This window comes from Dendrobium catenatum, unplaced genomic scaffold (assembly GCF_001605985.2).
Source record: "Dendrobium catenatum unplaced genomic scaffold, ASM160598v2 fragScaff_scaffold_1189, whole genome shotgun sequence".
Lineage (NCBI taxonomy): Eukaryota > Viridiplantae > Streptophyta > Magnoliopsida > Asparagales > Orchidaceae > Dendrobium > Dendrobium catenatum.
The window spans coordinates 365,205-388,033 of NW_021319651.1; the positions used below are offsets into that span (position 1 = coordinate 365,205).

The following is a 22,829-nucleotide window of genomic DNA, read 5'->3' on the forward strand; positions in this document are numbered from 1 at the left end:
TTAACATACGTTATATAATCTTAATAATACTCATGATATCAGTAGTTGCAAATATTTTTATAACTTCAAAGATTAAGGAAGTATGTTCTTTTAAAATTTTGAATGGGATTGCTTATAATTAGAATAATTCTCTTTCAAGAGTTAGATGATGGAAACTAGGGATCATTGATCCTGACAAGCCCAAAAGTAGTCTACATTATTCTATGTTGGACATAAAAAAACTTCAAAATTTAAACTTATTATTTCAATTATTCATTTTATTAGAAATTTGAAGATTATATTACATTACCACTATATTGAGAAAAATATATGAGCCAAGGGCTTATGATAGCAAATAATAATTTATCAGTCTCAAATCAATAAACTAAGGTGAGAACTATTGCATTAGTAGTAACTCAAACTTACATATAACGAAATTTAAGTGGCTTATAACTTTCAACCCCTCAAGGGTTTAACTTGCTCCAACTCCACTAGACTTATAATCTCACCTAAAAAGAATTGCAACTAAGCCCATCTAATCACTTTAAAATCATAATTTTAATTAAAGTCATTATCCAATGCATTATAAGCTAAGCCATTTTATTTTAGAATTTGGGACTTATAACTTAGTATTTGAATCGAAGCATCTCATATATAAAGGGTAAGCAAAGGCTTCTAGCTAATAGAAAAATTTTATGCTTGGTCCTTAAATGCTTCATCAGCATTGTCAATGCACACTATCTCCTATAAGAATAATTAAAGCTAGTGCTTGCCAAATTTAATCACTTTAAAAGCTAGTGCTTGGGACGACTTTTTATTGCTTCTTAAAATAAAATTTCAATATAAAACATAAAATTTTTATACTAAAAAAAAGTTTTAAAAAGCAATAAAAAAATCATCCCAAACGAAGTCTTAGACTAATGAACTTTTTATATAGTGTCCATTATTAATTTTTAGAAATAAAAAAGCATACTTGATATATATACCCACTTGAAGGCTTACTGAGCACCAATAATTTCCACAGGAAAAGGCCCACACTCTATCATGCCAAGTGGTCGATATAAACTCAACAGAGGGGAAGAGGACTGTGGAATTAAGAAGTGAAGTAGAGATGAAGAGAAAGGAGGGCTGTCTGTTTGAGATGAGAAGAGGGAAGGGAAGGCCGTGGTGGTGGTTGTACGCGGCCTCAATGCTGCTGGGGTTGCACCTGATCTGGGCTTACAGGGTCACGCACTTGCCTGTGGCCGGAGAGAAGGGGAGGTGGGCGTGGATGGCGATGTTCGCCGCCGAGCTATGGTTCGGCTTCTTTTGGTTTATCAGTTTTTCTGTTCGATGGAACCCGATTCATCGCTTTACGTTTAAGGATAGGCTCTCCCTTAGGTACTCTCTCTTTCTCTCTCTCTCTCTCTCTCTATCTCTTCTAGTTCTCTATTGAGAGATTTTTTAGAAGAGTTTTGCTTAAAATTTTTCTGGAATATTTGATTATATTTTGTTTATTAATTATTACTATATATGTTAATATGTTGATACTGATATAATCACAAAAATATTTTTTTGGGTAACTTATATAAAAAATAACTAAATATAAGATAATAAAATGGCCAATTATCTTAGAAATTCTTCATAAAAAATTAGAAAATCCAAAGTCTAATAATTATATTATATTTATTGTTAAATTCAATTAAATTATATAATAATTTTATATGTTAAAAAAAATACATGACGCTTGATATTAAATATATTTATTTAATAAAATTAGCATTATTTTAGTATAAAATAGATTAAAATATATTAATATTTTTTTCCCAGCAGCAAGTGTCAGATAGACAGAGAGAGAATCAAACCGAATCTCCGCACGTGATTATTTATTTATTTTTGTACATATTTTTTATTATTAAGTCAAATAAATATGATTTTTTTTGTGGGATTAAATTATAGAGCATTATTCTTATTGAATAAATATTCATTAATGTAAGCTAATAATTATTTACTAATTATCTTTTATTTTTTATTAATTGCCTTAAAAAGAATTTTTTACTAATTAATTGATTTTATTAATTCACTAAAAAATAATATCATTTGAAAAAACATGCGTAAATACCTTTTTATAATTATTAATGATGTGAGCTATTTGAATCTTATTAAGAATTATGTACATAATTTTTGTCCTCTAGTATCATTTGATATCTCTATGACTGTATCTCCAGTCTCCACGAGAGATTATTAGGTGCGAAGTGCAGACGGGGAGAACCGTCTGCACACTAGTATAAAATCCAGCTAGGTACCGTTCGGTACCGTTCGGTACCACTAGGTACCGCTTGGTACCCTGTGCCTGTGCAGACGGTGCTCTCCCCGTCTGCACTCAGCACCTAATAATTATTCCAGTCTCCACACACAAAGTTGTGGACGCAATTAGATCCGTATCCCTTCAAGCTTCAGCCAAAAAGATCAGATTGTTGGAGGGTCCCTTTCAGTAGAAAATATTCTGTGCGATTCGGGATATAATTCTAAGTCCGGATTCGAATTAAATTAAGATATATAAATTTCTTAAGATAATGTATATATTTTTTAAAAATAATTTATATGTCTCGGACTTGGGTAATGTTTTTTTTTAAAATTAATTTAATTTTTAAAATCAAATAAATCAGAAAAGAAATTTACTTGGGCTATTTTCAATGAAAAGATTGGTTACCAGTACATACTAGAATTAACAATGGATGAAGTCATTAATAGAATTCATAAAAGATTACATTTTTTTACTTGATTAATTATGGCAATAAGAAGAAAAATATAATGAAAAAAGAATATCCTAAAAAAAAACGAGGGTATATTGTAATAATAAATATTATTGTATTACTACTATAAAATGTTAACCTACTTGTGATCATATTTATATGATAAAATCTTTAATATAATAATTCTAATAATTCTACTAGTCATTTTTTCATTTTGTGAGTTATGTGTAAATCTTTATTTAAATTTGGCTTGGGGCATCCATAGTTCATTATCTGTGTTAAACATGGCAGACAATCAAGTCAAATCATTTTAATTCTAAATTATTATATGACTATACTTTGAATATCAATTTCTTAGGTATGAAGACAAACTGCCTGGGGTGGATGTTTTCATATGCACTGCTGATCCCATTATTGAGCCCCCAATAATAGCTATTAACACAGTTTTATCTGTGTTGGCTTATGATTATCCACCAGAGAAACTAAATGTTTATCTATCTGATGATGGTGGTTCAATTTTTACATTCTATGCACTGCTTGAGGCATCACAATTTGCAAAATCATGGGTCCCTTTCTGTAGGAAGTTCAATGTTCAGCATTTGTCACCTGCTCTCTTCTTTTCTAAATCATCAATTTCAATACATGATTCAAGATTCTCAGAATGGACAACTATGGAAGTAGGCTTTCTATATTTACTTCTTACAAAATACTATTAGTGCAAAAACTTTCTTAGTATCGGCCTCCTTTTATTTATAAGTTATTTATTTTTTATGCAGAAATTGTACAAAGATATGGAGTATCGAATCGATGCGACGATGAAACAAGGTTACATTTTGAAAGATATAAAGGCAAAACATGAAGGCTTTTCAGAATGGAACTTCAAAACTACTTCAAAGGATCACCAAGCCATTGTAAAGGTTTGCACTTATTTAATATTTTTATATGACAAAAATTATATTATGAAGAAATGCAAAGTATCTAATGATATATGTGCTAATAATGTTGAATCAATCTAGTTAACTTGTAACTAGTGAACTTATCTTCTTTAATTTTTAGATACTAATTGATGGAAGAGATCAAATTGCTCAAGACATTGAAGGATTTGCATTGCCTACCATTGTTTATATGGCTCGTGAGAAACGCCCGAAGTATCATCATAATTTTAAAGCTGGGGCTTTGAATGCATTGGTAGAATCTTTACATGCATTTACTTTTTGCAATCAACTTTTTATTACAACATTATATTAGACTTTGCTTTCGTATCCATTACAGTACATGGACAATCTTTTTATAAGCAAATATTGCTATGTCTAAAATTTTTTGGCATATTATTATCCTTTTTTTATTGAAAATTTATTCTTGACTAACTAGCTCACTTTTAAACATGCAGCTGAGAGTTTCTGAGCAAATAAGCAATGGACCAATCATTCTTACTCTAGATTGTGATATGTGTGCTAATAATGTTGAATCAATTAGGGATGCTTTATGCTTCTTTATGGATGAAGAGAGAGGCCATGAGTATGCTTTTGTGCAATTTTCCCAAAGCTATAGAAACATAATCAAGCATGACTTGTATGCGACTTCCCTAAACATTATTCAAATAGTAAGCTCTAACATTTTTTAGAGTTCATGAAATTCATGTTTGCTCAGATGGAAAAAAAAAATTGTTAATAACATTTTTAGGTTCAAGATATAAGAGCACTATAAAATGAATATTAAAAACAAAAAAATTTGGCATTATTTAAAGATGAATGTATATTGATTTTGTTTTGGCTAAGATTGATATTTTTATTTAACCTTATTTCTTGAAGGTGAATTTTCCTGGGCATGATGGCCAAGGAGGTCCAATTTACATAGGTTCATGTTGCTTCCATAGAAGAGCTTGTCTAAATGGGAGAAAATATAATGAGCAAAGTAAAATTGAGATGAAAGGGGAAAGACCAAATATTTCAGAAGCAAGTGTTAGCATTTTAGAAGAAAGAACCAAGAATCTTGCAACATGCTCCTATGAAGAGAACACTCAATGGGGAAAAGAGGTTTGTTCATACACACTTATTGTTCAATCATATAATTCTTTGCATTCACAAGTGCAAGTTTTGAACTTTCAAAATTTTAGGGTCAAAATTGTTTTTTTTTTTTATTATCAAAACATATTTTTTCTTGGTTATTACTAAATTTTTACCAACATTTATGACTTCTTTCAACTATATTATTCCATCACATAGAAAACTATATGTATATATATAGGCAATATATTAATCTATATGTATTTTTTTATATATCTCGAATCAAATGATTTTTGAGTGCAGATGGGTTTGAAGTACGGATGTCCAGTAGAAGATGTTATCACTGGTTTAGCAATTCAATGTCGGGGATGGAAATCAGCACATTTCCGTCCAAAAAGAGATGCTTTCCTTGGTCTCGCTCCGACAACACTCTCCCAGGTTCTTGTACAACACAAGAGATGGGCTGAAGGAGATTTTCAAATTTTTCTCTCCAAGTATTGCCCCTTCCTTTATGGTTTCCGAAGAATAAAACTTGGCCTTCAAATGGGATATTGCATATACTGCTTATGGGCTGTCAATTGCATTCCAACCCTAATCTATGCTGTCATTCCTTCTATTTGCCTTCTTCACGAAATTTCCTTATTCCCAAGTGTGCGTACACACTCTTCTCTCTTTACACTCTTTCATTCATCTTTTTTCTCATAAAATTGTTTTTTTTTTTTAAAGTAGCTTTTACAAACCAAATTTCTTGAGATGCACTAGTATTTTGGTAGCTTTGTGCTGCTGCAAAATAAGTTAAAAAATATTGCCAAACAAAATAAGTTGCACTAATTTCTATTTTCTCATGTTGAAATGCAGGTTTTTAGCTTTTGGTTCATTCCATTTGCATTTGTTATTGCATTAGCTTATGTGGTTAGTTTGTGGGAGTCACTTTATTTTGGTGAAACGTTGAAGGCTTGGTGGAATGAGCAAAGAATGTGGTTATATAAGAGAACTACTTCATACCTTTTTGCATTTGTGGATACAATTCTAAAGCTAATTGGTATGAATGATTTAGCCTTTGCTATTACTCCAAAGGTGGCAGATGAAGAGTCTTCTAAGAGGTATGAGAATGGTATCATGGAGTTTGGGTCTACTTCGCCAATGTTTGTGATATTGTCTGCAGTAGCAATGCTTAACCTCTTTTGCTTGGTCGGAGGAATAAAACAAGTGATAATATATGGAGTTGGAAGTTTGGGCTCATTTTTTCTACAATTCTTGTTATGTGGTTCTTTGGTCGTCATAAATTTTCCCATCTTCGAAGCTTCATTCTTCAGAAATGATAAAGGATGCATACCCATAAATACCACACTTTTATCAGTTGCTTTAATTATAGTTGCTTATTTCATTTCTATTTTGTAGGGGAATGAACATGTTATTAGTGCAATGGAAAGGCAATGGCAGACTTTGCTTGTAAAATCTCTTAGGATTTGAATGATGACTCCATGATTGTATGATTATGTCTCTAATTACGCATCGGAATTGTTTTGATGATTACAAAATGAGGTATTCTTCTATGATTTAAAGAATCCTATTTTAGAAGATTTTTGATGTAGTGGATCGTCGGAAGACTCGACCTGCAAGAAGGATTTCGGTTTTCCCAATCCAAGGAAGAAGAAGAAGAAAGCTTCGAAAGCTTCAAAGAGTATATTATATCATTCAATGAGCTCATCCTTTACATTAGCCAACTATTTAAAAAGGCAAATAGAACTATCTAGACTAAGGAAGATAAACTAGTCCCTAAGCATAATAAAAGCTAAGATGTTCCTACATCATTCTCCCCTTGTGTCAAAAAGCTTGACTCCGTCGAGGCATGTTATTAGAAAGGAGGTAAGGGTAGCAGCAGATTCCTGGATCAAAGACTTTGAATCGCGAAGACTTTGAATGCAGACTTTAAAATCACCACATGAATAGGCTTCCCCCAATCCAAGGGAGGAGGTTGAACTTTGGAATCCTTGAATTGAACTAGCATTTCAATTTGCCAATTGGGTGGTGGATATGAGTTCTTGGCATAGAACCGATCCCTCGTGAAATCGACGGCAAAAGAAATATCACTTTTCCAAATTCCACAAGATAGAGAGGCGAGCACATTCTCCCATTTAGTTTTGTTCTGTTCCTCCTCTTCATCCCACAAGTCATCCAGCACAAATAAGAACCCTTTTGATATTATCTCAGATTTAAGATTCTTTTGCAAAGCATAAAGTGTATCCAAAGGAGGTCTCCTCATTTTAAGAGATTTTAGCATATCTGCAAAGTTGCTGAATCCACTAACCCATTTTTTAAGATCAATTTCCTTTATCATTTCATCTTCATAGACTTGTTGCAATAGAGTTGACTGTCCCATAACACCATGTCCTACTATAGCTAGAAGAGAAATGTTTCTGTACAAATCAGTTCCTGGATGCTCATTTGATGGCTTCCTCAACCACTGCATAACAAACTCCTTGTCCTTGCCTCTACCGAGGAGATCATCTCTAGGCAAGGATACAGCTTCACATGCTTTGTACAACTCATGCTACTGCTCTTGCTTTGTGCTTTCTAATAGATGAAGAACCTGAACTGTGAATCGATCTCCCTCGACAATTTCAGCAATGAAATCGTCAACAACCAACTGCCCGAAGTCAGTAGCGACATTACGTCGAGCAGCTTGTGAGCATGGCGTTGGATTAATTTTGTCAGTGGACTTCTCATCAAGCATTTGCACACCTGTAAGGGAAGCATCTCCAATACCACCTATGGTGAGGATATTGTTATTCCATACAAGAGTTCCAACACGAGATACATGAATTTCTTTCAGTGTTCTCAAAAGTTGAGCTGCTTCTAGGACACTATGGAAAAGAGCATGATTATGTGCAATGGATGGGAATACCAGACCTTGTAGAGTTGTTCTATTGGACGAAGCAGTAGTTCCACCAAACGAAGCAGGTAGGATCTCATTTTGAATTGATGATCCTTTATGTTTATTATTTAAAGGAGCATGAAATTCCTGTATTTCTTCCTGTTGCTGATGAATCTGTAAGCAAAAAATGAGATCCTGTAGAGGCTGATTTCCAAGAGGGACCCAGTCCAGCCGCTGAACATTGCCGATGCTGAGCCTCTCGATCCCCATATGACGCAAACAAAGCTCCATTGCTGACTTAAGGACGCTCCCATAAACCTGAAAATACTCGTGACCATAACCAGTGACAATCATCCGGTCGGAAATACCGAGGAGATCTTGAGTTGCATCGTCGGGGAGGAGATCGATCTCATGGATGCTGCTTTTAGAATGGTAGCTCGGCGTGCTGTTCCCTCCGAGGTTACCACTGTTCATCATGCTCTGCCGAAGATCTAATCCCTCTTCTGCAGCGTCAATCTCGGCATCAGGCCCGATCGCGAGTTGCAGCAACAAAGAATCTGGAGCTGGCGGTGAAGGACTTGTAGGAGGATCAGATGGTCCGGACGAAGGGAGATGCTTCGGATCGCGGGAGGTAGCTGAGGCGGCGACGAAGTCGGGTCATGGGAGACCGTCTTGGACGCAAGCTGCGGAAGCGAGTCGTTGATGAGCGGAGGCGAGTCCCGGACGAAAGTCACGGGTTGATTGCAGAATAAATGGTCGGGCAAGGATGTTTGCGAACTTCGCGATCAGGCGGAGGATCTCGCCATCGCATCGGACGCTCGAGCAGTGGATCACACCATCGGAGAGGGAGCTCGAGCGGAGGGTATTCGTCAACGGGTGGGAGAAGGGCGGGACTGATGTCGTTTGCGAGGAGCGGACGAGGAGAGCGAATAAGAAGAATACCTCGGTATGGTTGTGGACGACATTCTCATCTTCCTTATTGTGGGAAGGTTTTCTCAAATCCTATCAAGGTTTCTGTCTACCTGATCTAGCGATTCCTTCGATTGAGCTTGATAGAAGGTGATACGGCTTCGAGCATCGTCGACAGCCCACCTTCCATGGCGTCGATCGTCGTCGACCGCCAATCTTATTCTGCGGCTTCGATCGTCGTCGACAGCCGACCTTCTTCCGCAGTCCATCGATCTTCACAAGCTCCAGGCTCTGATACCAACTGATGTAGTGGATCGTCGGAAGACTCGACCTGCAAGAAGGATTTCGGTTTTCTCAATCCAGGGAAGAAGAAGAAGAAAGCTTCAAAAGCTTCAAAGAGTATATTATATCATTCAATGAGCTCATCATTTACATTAGCCAACTATTTAAAGAGGCAAATAGAACTATCTAGACTAAGCAAGATAAACTAGTCCCTAAGCATAATAAAAACTAAGATGTTCCTACATCAATTCTCCTAGTTCTTCACAGCATCTTAGTGCGCAGTTGGGTTCTTATAGATTAAAGATCTCATGGTGAACACGAGAAATGAAAGATTTGTGTAACATAATCTCTAGGGTGTCAATAGCTGATTTGATCTGTTAATCCGATCCGAAGTCAATATGAAAATTTTGAATTTGAGTTGATCTTTTTAATAAACACGTTGGGCCGGGTTTGGGCCGTGTATTTTGACCACTTTAATAAACGGGTTAACTTCAAGTCAATAAACCGGTTGGATTTAGGTTAACCTACAAATCTCATTTTAACTCGAAAATTACTCGTTTAATTTTGTTTCTTTACAATTTTTTATTTATTGATATAATCTTCTTATTTACATTTAGGATTTTAAGAAACAATTTTAATTTGCAATATTCACCTAAAGGTGAACCTCGACATTTCAATTATCATGGACTTAATAAGATATACATATCATGCAAAGGGTTAATATGACATTTTATAGTATCTCAAAGAGAATGAAGTGTTTTTTTTTTGGATTTTGATTATTAAAGGCGTTTATTTAGGAGTTTGTAAAAAGATTTTATTTTCATTTTGATGATATTTTAAATTATTATTCTTTATAATTTTATGTGTTCATAGAAATTTATATAATTTTTTTTTTATTTTCCTTGAGTTACAGTTATTTTTTTAGGTTATTTAATTATTCTTTTATTAAACTTGGAGTTTTTTTTTTTTTTTTGAATTCTTTATTAAGTATCACTTTGGTCACATAAAACACTGACTTTTTGATGACCCGATTAGCAGAATAGAAATATTAGGTTTGACCTATATTAAGAAGAGTAGAGATAGACCTAAAAACTTGGTTAGAATGCATTAGAAATAACATTTTTATTTGATTTAAATAAAAATTTAACTCTTAATAGAACACATTGGAGAAAAAAGATTCATGTAGCCGACCCTACGTAGTGAATAGATGTTTGATGCTGTTGTTATTGTCATTTTAGCCTCTTAAAGTCAATGTAGTAGTAGATGCTTTAAGTAGGTAGTTTTCTAGAGCATCAAATTTTTTGCTTACTTCTGATGAATTTTTTATTCATGAAATGAAAAGATTAGAGCTGGAAGTGCCTAAGTCCATTGATTTGGATTTTGGTTGGCTTGCTCATATGATCGTACCACCTACTATGAGGGAAAGAATTTTGGATGCTTAGAAAGATGATGAAGATTATTCCAAATTAGTTAATAAAATTTAATATAGAATGAATTTTGAATTACGAATGAATGATTTAGATATGATTTTCTACAAGGATAGATTACGGGTCCCTGGTAGTATGAATCCGAAAAATGATATTTTACATGAGACACATTACTTTGGATGCACTAGTCACCTCGAGAATAGTAAAATGAATAATGATCTAAAGCAAATATTTTATGGCCAGGGTTAAAAAGAGAAGTAGTTGATTTTGTGTTTAAGCGTGAGAATTGTCAACAAATGAAGGAAAAACATTAGCGATATGGTAGTTTAGTGTAGTAATTGCCCATTCTAGAGTGGAAGTGAGAAGAAATGATCATAAATTTTGTAATGGTTTTTCGCTGATCAAAACAAGGACATGATGTTATTTGCGTTGTGATAGATTTTTTGACGAACTTTGCTTATTTCTTATGATTTGATGGATAGACTTTATAGATAAGTTAGTATAGATATATGCACGTAAGATCATTAGACTATACGAGACAGCCAAGGTAACTATTTCTAACTGGGATAGTTAGTTTACTAATAAATTTTGGAGGAATATTCATAAGAATTTAGGTACAAAATTACATTTCAATGCATCTTTTTATCCACAAACAGATGATTAATTTGAAAGAACTTTTCAGGTACCAAAAGACATTCTTAGGCTTTGTGTTTTAGATTTTATTAATAGCTAAAATGATCATATTCCTCTGATCAAATTTGCATAGAATAATAATTTTTAGTCTATTATCAATATGACCCTTTACAAATCTTTGGATGACAGAGTATGCAGGACGCATACATCTTAGATAAAGGGGGGAGAAAGGAATCTATTAGGACCAACTATGATAGATGATGCAACTGTAAAGTTTCGTCTGATTCAACATAGCTTAAAATCTAACATGATAAATAGAAGAAATACTAAGATTCAAAGCATTACTATGTAGAATTTCAAGTTGAAGACTTCATATATTTGAAAGTGAGTCCAATAAAAAGAGTCATTAGGTTTGGCATAGAATAGAAGTTGAGACCCACATACCTTGGACAATTTGAAGTGATTGAGTAAATTGAAAAACTACTTATCATTTGTTACTGCCTAAACATTTATGAAGATCATAATGTGTTCTTTGTGTTTTTTTAAGAAAATGAGTGTCTAATGCAAAAAGTAGAATCTCTGGAAAAAATTGTTGGAAGTACAACCAAAGCTAATCTACAAAGAAGAATCTAAAAAGATTTTAGCATACGATGTTACGAAACTAAGAAGTAAATAGATTCAAATGGTTTAAGCGCATTAAAAATACTGATATGATAGAAAAGACATATGAGAGAAGGAATATGAGATCAGATAATTATATCATGCATGATCTGTTTGTCTGGTCTATGTGTTGAAATGTTAAGAACGATATTTATTTGCAGATTATACCATGAATTACTCTAGATCTAGTTTAAAGTTGTGCATGTTTGAAATTTATTTTTTTTTTTTTTTTTGTGCATGTGTTTGTGAATGTTCAAAAGCTGCGGTGCTTTATTTTTTCACCAAAAAAATACGATGCAAAAAAATAAAAAGCCAGTTGCCCATTAATAGGATGATGAGTTTTCATTTACAAAAAAGGAAAAAAAAAAAAACGTTTAGCTGATGGTTGACTCACAACTGGTTGCCGTTGGTTTAGACGGCTGTGCCTAGTTTTAATATTTTTTATTTATATTTTATTAAATCAACAATAAATCATTTCGGTTTTAAAAATTTGTCCCTGTTGCAAGAGGGTGCTTCTATACCGATCAAGCTATACATAACAAATTCTCTTACAAAAGAAAGCCCCTTCCACTTATTCAAATCAAATGAAGTTGCAGATAATAAACATCAATGCATGGGATGTTCTAAATGTCGAAGTACGTACACCAAACATCTCAACAATACAACTTTATTAGATCAATATGTGCATCAGGGAAGAAAAACTGAGAAGGGGAGATCGCAAAGAAGAAGAAGAGTTAAAAAAGTGAGGCTAAAGTAAATTAGGAAGAATTTAAGACTTCTTTTGAGAAAATTATTTTATAGCTTTCTAAAATAGTTTTTTACTATAAAAATTTCTAGTAAATTTTTTTAATACCATAAAGCTATTTTAAAAAACAATAAAAAAAAATCATTCCAAATGAAACTTAAATTTCAATAATTTAATAATAGAAATAGTAAATTTCTATGCTTCATTTGAGACAGCTTTTTTACTGCTTCTTAAAATAATTTTATAATGCAAAACTTAAAAATTTGGTACTAAAAAAACTACTTTAAAAATCAATAAAAAACTCATCTCAAACAAAGCCTCACACTCGTGAACTCTTTATATAGTGTCCAATGTCCATTATTAATTTTTAGAAATAAAAAAGCATACTCTTGATATACAAAATTATAAATACAAGAGAAAATATATTCTTTGCGTAATAATACTAAAAAAAGTATAATCTAATTTGCCATGCATCATGAGTTAATTGTCGCTACTTTATTTAAATAATGAATAATACTAAACATAATTTAATATAAAAAATGCTATATGTTCAATTCATTGCACTGAACCGACCCACTTGAAGGCTGACAGATCACCAATAATTTCTACAGGAAAGGGCCCACACTCTATCATGCCAAGTAGTCAATATAAACTAAACTACTCAAGAGGGGATGAGGACTGAGGAATTAAGAAGTGAAGTAGAGATGGAGAGAAAGGAGGGCTGTCTGTTTGAGGTGAGAAGAGGGAAGGGAAGGCCGTGGTGGTGGTTGTACGCGGCCTCAATGCTGCTGGGGTTGCACCTGATCTGGGCTTACAGGGTCTCGCACATGCCTGTGGCCGGAGAGAAGGGGAGGTGGGCGTGGATGGCGATGTTCGCCACCGAGCTATGGTTCGGCTTCTATTGGTTTATCACTTTCTCCGTTCGCTGGAACCCGACTTACCGCTATACTTTCAAGGATAGGCTCTCCCATCGGTACTCTCTCTCTCTCTCTCTCTTCTAGTTCTCTATTGAGAGATTTTTTAGAAGAATTTAGCTTAATTTTTTTTTTCGAATATTTGATTATATTTTGTTCTTTTTTTATATTTCATTATTAATAATGATTAAATAAGATTATATTTTGTTCATTACTTTCTATATTGATACTGATATAACAAAAAAAAATTATTTTGGGTAACTTATATAAAAAATAAATAAAGATCAGAGAATAAAAGGGCCAATTATCTAAGCGATTCTTCATAAACAGTTTGAAAATCAAAAGTCTAATCATTATATTATCTAATAATTATATTTGATACATCATCATGAAATTATCTTGACCGGACACGAATCTCGAGGCAAAACCCAACCCGAAAACTTCAAAAATTAAATCTGTGAGCACCCGAACTCCGATTTCAGCAAGCTTACAGTCAAACTGAGCGTCTCGGAAATACGAACCCAACGACACCAAATTCTACTCAATCCGAGTCCAAGTGAGCCCAAATCAAGCGCCCGAAGTGCTGTTGGAAAGCTTTTACCTTTATTTGAGTTACCAAACGGTCTCCGATTTTAATGAGCTTATACTCGTATTGAGCGGCTCGACGAGACGAATCCAACGAGCCCAAGATCGCCAAATTCCGACATCACTAAGGCCTTCAAATGTCCAATGAACGGTGCACAATCAAAGGATTCAACATCAACCATACATTCGACCACTCCTTATTCGCCCCTGATCTCACACCTACTTACAAGCCATGCCACTCCAGAAAAATTATAAATAGAGCCCTCATTCTTCACTAGAGGACCCAAGGAATAAGCAAGAAGAAGAAGGGAAGAAGAAGAGAAGGGGAAGGAGAACCAGCTCCTCCTCGACCACCGCCGGAGTTCTTCCCGCCGCCCGAACACGCTGGGATTTTGCCGGATATTCGGAAGAACGTCAGAATTCTGCCCAACTTCCACGGGATGCGGAAATTCTTCTCAATTAACGACAGAGTTCCATCCTAACGCCAAAAATCCGCCCAAGTGATGCCGGAGTTATCCTCGTCCACCAACAGACGTTGGACTTCTACTCGACACCTGACCTTCACTCTTCGCCAAGTTTCTACCCGACGCCGAACTTCTACCAGTTACCGGACTTTCGCTGGACGTATATCCGAAGATGGATTTCTTTCCATTGTTGGACTTCTACCTAACGTCGTCCTTTTGACCTTCATTGTCAGACACAGTCCTTCCAACCTCCGTCGCAAGGCAACTGTCCTTCTGACCTCCAATCCGTCGCTCGCCGACTACGGTCCTCCTGACTTATGTCGCCCCACCAACTACAGTCTTTCCGACCTCTGTTGCCTGCCGACTACGGTCCTCCTGACTTACATCGTCCGCCAATTACAGTCTTTCCGACCTCTGTCGCCTGCCGACTACGGTCCTTCTAACTTACGTCGCCCGCCGACTACAGTCCTTCCGACCTCCGTCGCCAACCGACTATACGGTCCTCTTAACTTACGTCGCCCACCGACTATAAGCCTTCCGACCTCCATTGCCCGCCGACTACGGTCCTCCCGACCAAACGAACATGTCAATAGTGATTCTTTGTATTCACATCATGTAATGTACTCTATAAAATGTACATCAAGCTAAGGCCTTCTTCCAAGGAAGGGCCTCATTTGTAATCGACTGCAATACTAGTGGATTCATTCAAACTGGGCTAGGCCCCGTGGTTTTTCCCTCTTTTCAGGGGTTTTTCACGTAAAAATTTGGTGTCTCATAAATGCTAGACCCTCTCTCTTATCAGATTGCGTGCCGGATTTTCGTACAACACTAGGACGATAAACTTTATATTTCTCTACCGCCGCGAATACTCCTGGATGCAATAATATTATATTTAATGTTAAATTCAATTAAATTATATAATAATTCTTATATGTTAAAAAATAATATATGACCCTTGACATTAAATATATTTAACAAAATTAGCATTATTTTAGTGTAAAATAGATTAAAACATATTAATATTTTTTGCCCAGCAACAAGAGTCAGATAGACAAAGAGAGAGAAAGAGAATCGAATCTCCTCGCGTGATTATGTTTTGTACATATTTTTAATTATTAAGTCATATAAATATGATTTTTTATGGTGCGATTGAATTATATAGCATTATTCTTATTGAATAAATATTTATTAGTGATATGCTAATACTTATTTACTAATAACCTTTTTATTTTTATTAGTTGCCTTAAAAAGAATCTTTTAATAATTAATTGATTTAATTAATTTTCTCAAAAAATAATATCATTTGAAAAAACTTGCGTAAATGCCTTTTCTTAATTATTAACGATGTGAATTATTTGAATCTTATTAAGAATTCTGTACATAATTTTTGTCCTCTAGCATCATTCTATCTCTCTAGCTATGACTCTATCTCCAGTCCACCCATAAAGTTGTGGACGCAAGTAGATCCGTATATATCCCTTCAAGCTTCAGCCAAAATGCTTCAGCCAAAAAGATCAGATTACTAGAAGGTCGCTTTCAGGAGAAATTATTCTTTGAGGATTCCGTAGCTCTGTATTCGGATTCACATTAAATTAAGGAACTTTTATTAAGTCCGATGTTACATCGTAGAGTAATGTCTGGCCGGAGGTAAAATCTTGTCAAAAAATTCAGTTTTTGCTCGGTATTGTTAGGTATTATTTGATAATAACGAGAAATACCGCTCTGTGAAGACCAATACCGAGTTATACCAAGCAATACCGAGTTGTACCGAGCTTTTTCTTGGAAAAACTCGGTACAACTTTTGTATAACTCGGTATTGCTTGGTATTGGGTCTTCACGTGATGGTATTCCTCGTTATTGTTTGATATTGCTCATTATTTGCTCGGTATTTCTCATTTTTTGGCGCGATTTGGCTTCCGACAGGACGTTCCTCTACGTCCGGTCGGAGGATGTAATAATTGTTCTAAATTTAGACATGTGAATTTCTTAAGATATATATATATATTTATATGCCTGAGACTTGTGTAATGATTTTTTTTAATTAATTTGATTTTTTAAAATCAAATAAATCAGAATGGAAATGTACATGGGCTATTTTCAATGAAAAGATCGGTTTTCAGCGCATACTAGAATTAACAATGGATGAAGTCATTAATAGAATTCATAAAAGATTAATTTTTTTACTTGATTAATTATGGCAATAAGAAGAAAAATGTAATGAAAAAAGAATATCCTAAATAATGAGGGAACATTGTAATAATAAATATTATAATGAGGGTACCATTATTTCATTTTTTAGCTCATTGAATCCAAATTTTAAATTATAAATTTGGACTTATTGTTATATCAAGTTTAAATATAAGATGCTTGAAGAATCTACTAAAACAAAGCTGGCAGCATTTTTTGTTTGATTATCTCAAAAAAGATATTATTTTATTGTTTATTGTGGTAAACACAATACAAATATGGTTTTTTTTAAAGAAAAAGCTTTTAAACATGGCAGACAATCAAGTTATATCCTCATAATTCTAAATTATTATATGACTATACTTTGAATATTAATTTCTTAGGTATGAAGACAAACTACCTGGGGTGGATGTTTTTATATGTACTGCTGATCCCATCATTGAGCCCCCAATAATAGCAATTAACACAGTTCTATCTGTGTTGGCTTATGATTATCCACCAGAGAAACTAAGTGTTTATCTATCTGATGATGGTGGTTCGATTTTCACATTCTATGCACTGCTTGAGGCATCACAATTTGCAAAATCATGGGTCCCTTTTTGTAGGAAGTTCAATGTTCAACATATGTCACCTGCTATCTTCTTTTCTAAATCATCAATTTCAGTACATGATTCAAGATTCTCAGAATGGACAACTATGAAAGTAGGCTTTCTAAATAAACTTCTTACAAAATATTGTTAGTGCAAGAACTTTCTCAACATCGGTCTCCTTTTATTTATAACTCATTTATTTTTTATGTAGAAATTGTACAAAGATATGGAGTGTCGAATCGATGCGACAATGAAACAAGGTTACATTTTGAAAGAGATAAAGGCAAAGCATGAAGGCTTTTTAGAATGGAGCTTCAAAAGTACTTCAAAGGATCACCAAGCCATTGTAAAGGTATGCACTTATTTAATATTGTTATATGACAAAAATTACATTACGAAGAAATGCAAAGTATCTAGAATCAATCTAGTTTGTAACTTGTGAACATATATTCTTTAATTGTTAGATACTAATTGATGGAAGAGATCAAATTGCTAAAGACATTGAAGGGTTTGCATTGCCTACCATTGTTTATATGGCTCGTGAGAAACGCCCAAAGTATCATCATAATTTTAAGGCTGGGGCTTTGAATGCATTGGTAGAATCTTTACATGCATTTACTTTTTGTAATCAATTTATTATTACAACATTATATTAGACTTTGCTTTCCTCACTATTAACAATACATGGACAATCTTATTATAAGCAAATATTGATATATCTAAAAATTCTTGGCATATTTTTATCTTTTTTGTTGTTGTTGAAAATTCATTCGTGCCTAACAAGGTCACTTTTAAACATGCAGCTGAGAGTTTCTGAGCAAATAAGCAATGGACCAGTCATTCTTACTCTTGACTGTGATATGTGTGCTAATAATGTTGAATCAATCAGGGATGCTTTATGCTTCTTTATGGATGAAGAGAGAGGCCATGAGTATGCTTTTGTGCAATTTCCCCAAGGCTATAGAAACATAATCAAGCATGACTTGTATGCGACTTCCCTAAATACTATTCTAATGGTAAGTTCTAACATTTAATTTGTAAAAGTTCATGAAATTCATGCTTGCTCAGATGGGTAATAAAAATTTTTAATAACATTTTTTAGGTTCAAGATATAAGTGCAGTATAAAATAGATATCATAAATAAAAAACTTGGCATTATTTAAAGACGAATGTAAATTGATTTTGTTTTGGCTAAAATTTGATATTTTTATTTAAACTTATTTCTTCAAGGTGGATTTTCCTGGGCATGATGGCCAAGGAGGTCCAGTTTACACAGGTTCATGTTGCTTCCATAGAAGAGATTGTCTAAATGGGAGAAAATATAATGAGCTAAGTAAAATTGAGATGAAAGGGGAAAAATCAAATATTTCAGAAGCAAGTGTTAGCATTTTAGAAGAAAGAACCAAAAATCTCGCAACATGCTCCTATGAAGAGAACACTCAATGGGGAAAAGAGGTTTGTTCATACACATTTATTGTTCAATCATAAAATTCTTTGCATTAAAACATATTTTGAACTTCAAAATTTTAGGGTCAAATTGCTTTTTTTATCATCAAAACATATTTTGTCTTGGTTAATACTAAATTTTTACCAACATTTATGAGTTATTTCAATTATATTATTCCATCACATAGAAAAGTATAATATATATCTTTATGTATTTTTTATATATCTCAAATCAAATGGTTTTTGAGTGCAGATGGGTTTGAAGTACGGTTGTCCAGTAGAAGATATTATCACTGGATTAGCAATTCAATGTCGGGGATGGAAATCAGCACATTTCCGTCCAAAAAGAGAGGCTTTCGTTGGTCTCGCTCCGACAACACTCTCTCAAGTTCTTGTACAACACAAGAGATGGGCTGAAGGACACTTTCAAATTTTCCTCTCCAAGTATTGTCCCTTCCTTTATGGTTTCCGAAGAATAAAACTTGGCCTTCAAATGGGATATTGCATATACAGCTTATGGGCCGTCAATTGCATTCCAACCCTGATCTATGTTGTCATTCCTTCTATATGCCTTCTTCATGAAATTTCTTTATTCCCAAGTGTGCGTACTCTCTCTCTCTCTCTCTCTCTCTCTCTCTCTCTCTCTCTGCACTCTTTCATTTCTCTTATTTCTCATAAAACAATATTTTTAAAAGCAACTTTTACAAACCAAATTTCTTGAGATGCACTAGTATTTTGGTAGCTTTTTGCTGCTGCAAAATAAGTTAAAAAATATTACCAAACAAAATAAGTTGCGCTAATTTCTATTTTCTCATGTTTAAATGCAGGTTTTTAGCTTTTGGTTCATTCCATTTGCATTTGTTATTGCATTAAGTTATGTGGTTAGTTTGTGGGAATCACTTTATTTTGGTGAAACGTTGAAGTCTTGGTGGAATGAGCACAGAATGTGGTTATATAAGAGAACTACTTCATACCTTTTTGCATTTGTGGATACAATTCTAAAGCTAATTGGTATGAATGATTTAGCCTTTGCTATTACTCCAAAGGTGGCAGATGAAGAGTCTTCTAAGAGGTATGAGAATGGCATCATGGAGTTTGGGTCTACTTCGCCAATGTTTGTGATATTGTCTGCAGTAGCAATGCTTAACCTCTTTTGCTTGGTCGGAGGAATAAAACAAGTGATAATATATGGAGTTGGAAGTTTGGGCTCATTTTTTCTACAATTCTTGCTATGTGGTTCTTTGGTCCTCATAAATTTATCCTTTTCTTTTGTGATTACTTCATGAGGCACTTTCGTGGTCCAAATGATGCTTTCATTTTGGTCTTTCCAAGCCTTTCGTTACAATATAAAACAAGAAAAATGAGCATTGTTGCATGCATGTTGGGAGCAATATTAGGTCAGTTAACGTTCTCTAAGGAGGTAAAACAGTAATCTGATTTGTGTTGCATATTGCTTATATTCAGAGAAAGTAATATGAAAGTAAAGCTTCGTTTGTGATGGTTTTTTTATTGTTTTGTAAAGTTATTTTTTAGCTAAAAATTTCCTAAAAATAGTGAAAAAATAGTGGTCTAAAATTATCCCAAGTGAATCTTAAGAATTTGTTTGGGATGGTCTTTTTACTTTTTCTAAAGCAGTTTTTTAGCACAAAAATTTTTTAAACTAAAAAATTTTGTACTAAAAGTTACTTCAGAAAATAGTAAAAATGCTGCCCCAAATGAAGCCTATATGTAATTGAATGAAAAGTGGGTGCTACAATCCTATTCAAATTCAAGTTTCTTGCATTTAATTTATCACTGGAATAAATAAATAAAATTCTTTTTATGAACCAATGATCTTTTCACTCATTCAATGATTCAAATAAAACATAGGTGCACATAAGAAACATTAATGAGATCCTTGTTTAAAATGGCACAGTACTCTACATATCTGAATAATACCGTCTTAAAATACTAATGTGACGATCCTTTTCTTTTGTGATTACTTCATGAGGCACTTTCGTGGTCCAAATGATGCTTTCATTTTGGTCTTTCCAAGCCTTTCGTTACAATATAAAACAAGAAAAATGAGCATTGTTGCATGCATGTTGGGAGCAATATCTGTTAATACAGTCTTAAAATACTAATGTGACGCAATAGGTGGAGAAACTGAGAAGAATTTAGTTTCCAATAATTCACCAAATAAAAATAACAAAATAGACGAATTATGAACCTTTATATAGAGGGAATTGTAACTTGTTAGGAAAAAAAATAGTCTAGCTAATGCTTAAAACTATAAACACAACTAGAATTATAATCTACACCTAATAATGCTTAAAGTAAAGCTGTACAGATGAAACAGCCCAGCTCAAGTGAATGGTTTTTTTTAATGAGCATCATATCATAAAATATCTATATTTTAATGAGTGTCATATCATAAATACCGCTTTGTACCGTTGTGTACCACCGGTCTCTGCCTCGCCATCTAACAAATAGAATGTTAATAGTATATTCCTTTCAAGATGACATTGCATACCATTAAATGCATTCTCCAACCTCCTCAACCAGTCCTCTATATTTATGGGTTCAACAGTACTCTCAAACTTTGGAGGTCTTAATCGCAGAAACATCGGTCTGTAAATGTCTATCTACCTCATTAGATCTCACAGTAAGAGACCTGCTTCGTGCCTCATCTATCATCTAGGCTATTAGACTAGTAAACTATAAAACTATATTATAACCCACAGTCGGAGTAGTACTATATACAGGAGTTATCTGAATGCCACTCTGCTCATCTATCATATATTGGTTGTCGGATCCATAACATATATAATATGCAACTGAGCATACATGAACATGAAATGAATAATAATAAACACCAAAACATATTCAAAATGGCCTCACTTGACTTAAAAATTAATTCTTATAGCTCTGTTTTACGATTCATTCCAAAATTATTGCTTTGATACTACAAAAGCTTGTTAAAACCCAACATGACCAGGACAAGTCTTTCGTGCTGAGTTGTAATAGGAAAATCCCAAGATCTAATTTTGAAATGTTTAGATTCTATTTCAATATTCATTTTTAATAAACTACATAGCTATTAGACATCCACATACTAAAAAAAACATCCATAAGATTTCTTTTATTTTATCAAAATGTTTCTATACTATAGTTCATTGTTATATATAGAAGCTACATAACTGAATAATAAGCTATTCATGACTGTAAAAAAATCAAAATAGAGAAATACTTATAAACTTATGAAACTTAGATCTGATCATGAATTACTAATCAATAATATCATTCCCTTTTTCAGATCCTAAAAACCAGAAGCAAAATCACAATGAACTACACCTTAGCAGGCCACACACACCGATCTAAAAATTTAAATTCTTTTATTAAATATTGTGTTTAATATTTAAAGGCAGTTAATGCAATCGAATAAATCACTCTACTAAAAAATATATTAAGAGCATAACAATCATCTAATTATTTAAATAACAATACTAAGAAGATAAATAAATTGCAATTTATATCATAGAGTAATTCTTATCACATTTTCTTTAACCAAATAGAATTTCAAAAGATTTTGGCCTCTTATGACTCCCTTTTATGTTTATGTTACCATAATATGACTTATAGCCACCATAATATGCCCGTAGGCACTATAATATTCTCTAATACAGACATAATCTCAAAAGATTCTAACCACTTATCTCTCACAATATATATAATTTAAGAGCATATTCATATTTGTTATCATAATCGCAGTTAAAATGTAAATGAGCATTTGTCAAAATTGTCTGATTTTCTATAATAGTATGTGACAGAAAATCCTACAAAACAAAAATGCACATTTTTAATAAATAACAAAAATTTTCAGAGATTATGTAAAATAATATTTTAAGACTTTTATTGTATTATAGAACTATTTTTTAGAATCTATATAATTTTTTATTGAATAAAAACTCACAAATTTCAAAACTCATATTATAAAGTTTCTAAAAAATATTCAAAATCTTAATCATTATAATATATAAAAACTTAGTGGATGAAAATTTGACAAGTGCAAAGTTATTCACATTTTTCGGTAATGAAACCAAGTTTTAATAAAAAAAAATTGATGAAAATTGCTTATTTTTTAAAACTAATATAGAGTTAATGTGACCCTCGAGAATAAATTTTTCAACTGGGCTGACATACACAGCTCATCTTGGCCTGTTGGTTAAGAGCTTATGCTTCAACTAAGAGGTCCTATCGAGTCTTTGTATATGCGTGGTGTGTGTGAGTTTGCCTTAATTGGCCTAAATGTCCAAAAAAAAAAACTAGGCTGACATACAAAAGTGACTATACGATCTCCAAAATCTAACTCTCTTTCTCTCTCCTCTCATTTTCTCAGTTTTTCCCTTA

At 33.4% G+C, this 22,829-nt stretch overlaps 2 protein-coding genes across 5 annotated transcripts in view; both read left to right on the plus strand.

Moving 5' to 3' along the window:
- Nucleotides 1-1,023: 1,023 nt before the first annotated feature.
- LOC110107170 (cellulose synthase-like protein E6) lies at nt 1,024-6,228 on the plus strand. Of its 3 annotated transcripts, none has more exons than XM_020837352.2 (8): nt 1,024-1,359; nt 3,073-3,391; nt 3,491-3,625; nt 3,771-3,902; nt 4,105-4,317; nt 4,526-4,750; nt 5,024-5,371; nt 5,579-6,228. In XM_020837352.2, the coding sequence occupies exons 1-8, from the start codon at nt 1,091-1,093 to the stop codon at nt 6,119-6,121; spliced, it is 2,184 nt and encodes a 727-aa protein (XP_020693011.2). In that variant the 5' UTR covers nt 1,024-1,090; the 3' UTR covers nt 6,122-6,228. The 3 variants fall into 3 exon arrangements, with proteins under 3 accessions (XP_020693011.2, XP_020693014.2, XP_020693010.2); XM_020837351.2 differs by having other exon boundaries at nt 1,028-1,359; nt 3,491-3,631; XM_020837355.2 differs by lacking the exon at nt 5,024-5,371 and having other exon boundaries at nt 3,491-3,631.
- A 6,637-nt stretch (nt 6,229-12,865) lies between these two features.
- LOC110107169 (cellulose synthase-like protein E6) overlaps nt 12,866-22,829 on the plus strand; it is an 18,496-nt gene continuing 8,532 nt past the window's right edge. Inside the window, exons 1-3 of one of the 2 annotated variants that reach the window (XM_028698958.1) lie at nt 12,866-13,227; nt 16,788-17,106; nt 17,206-17,346. In XM_028698958.1, coding sequence (XP_028554791.1) covers nt 12,926-13,227; nt 16,788-17,106; nt 17,206-17,346 — 762 coding nt within the window. In that variant the 5' untranslated portion in view covers nt 12,866-12,925. The remainder of the gene's footprint in view (nt 13,228-16,787; nt 17,107-17,205; nt 17,347-22,829) is intronic. The other variant, XM_028698959.1, reaches the window with a different exon arrangement.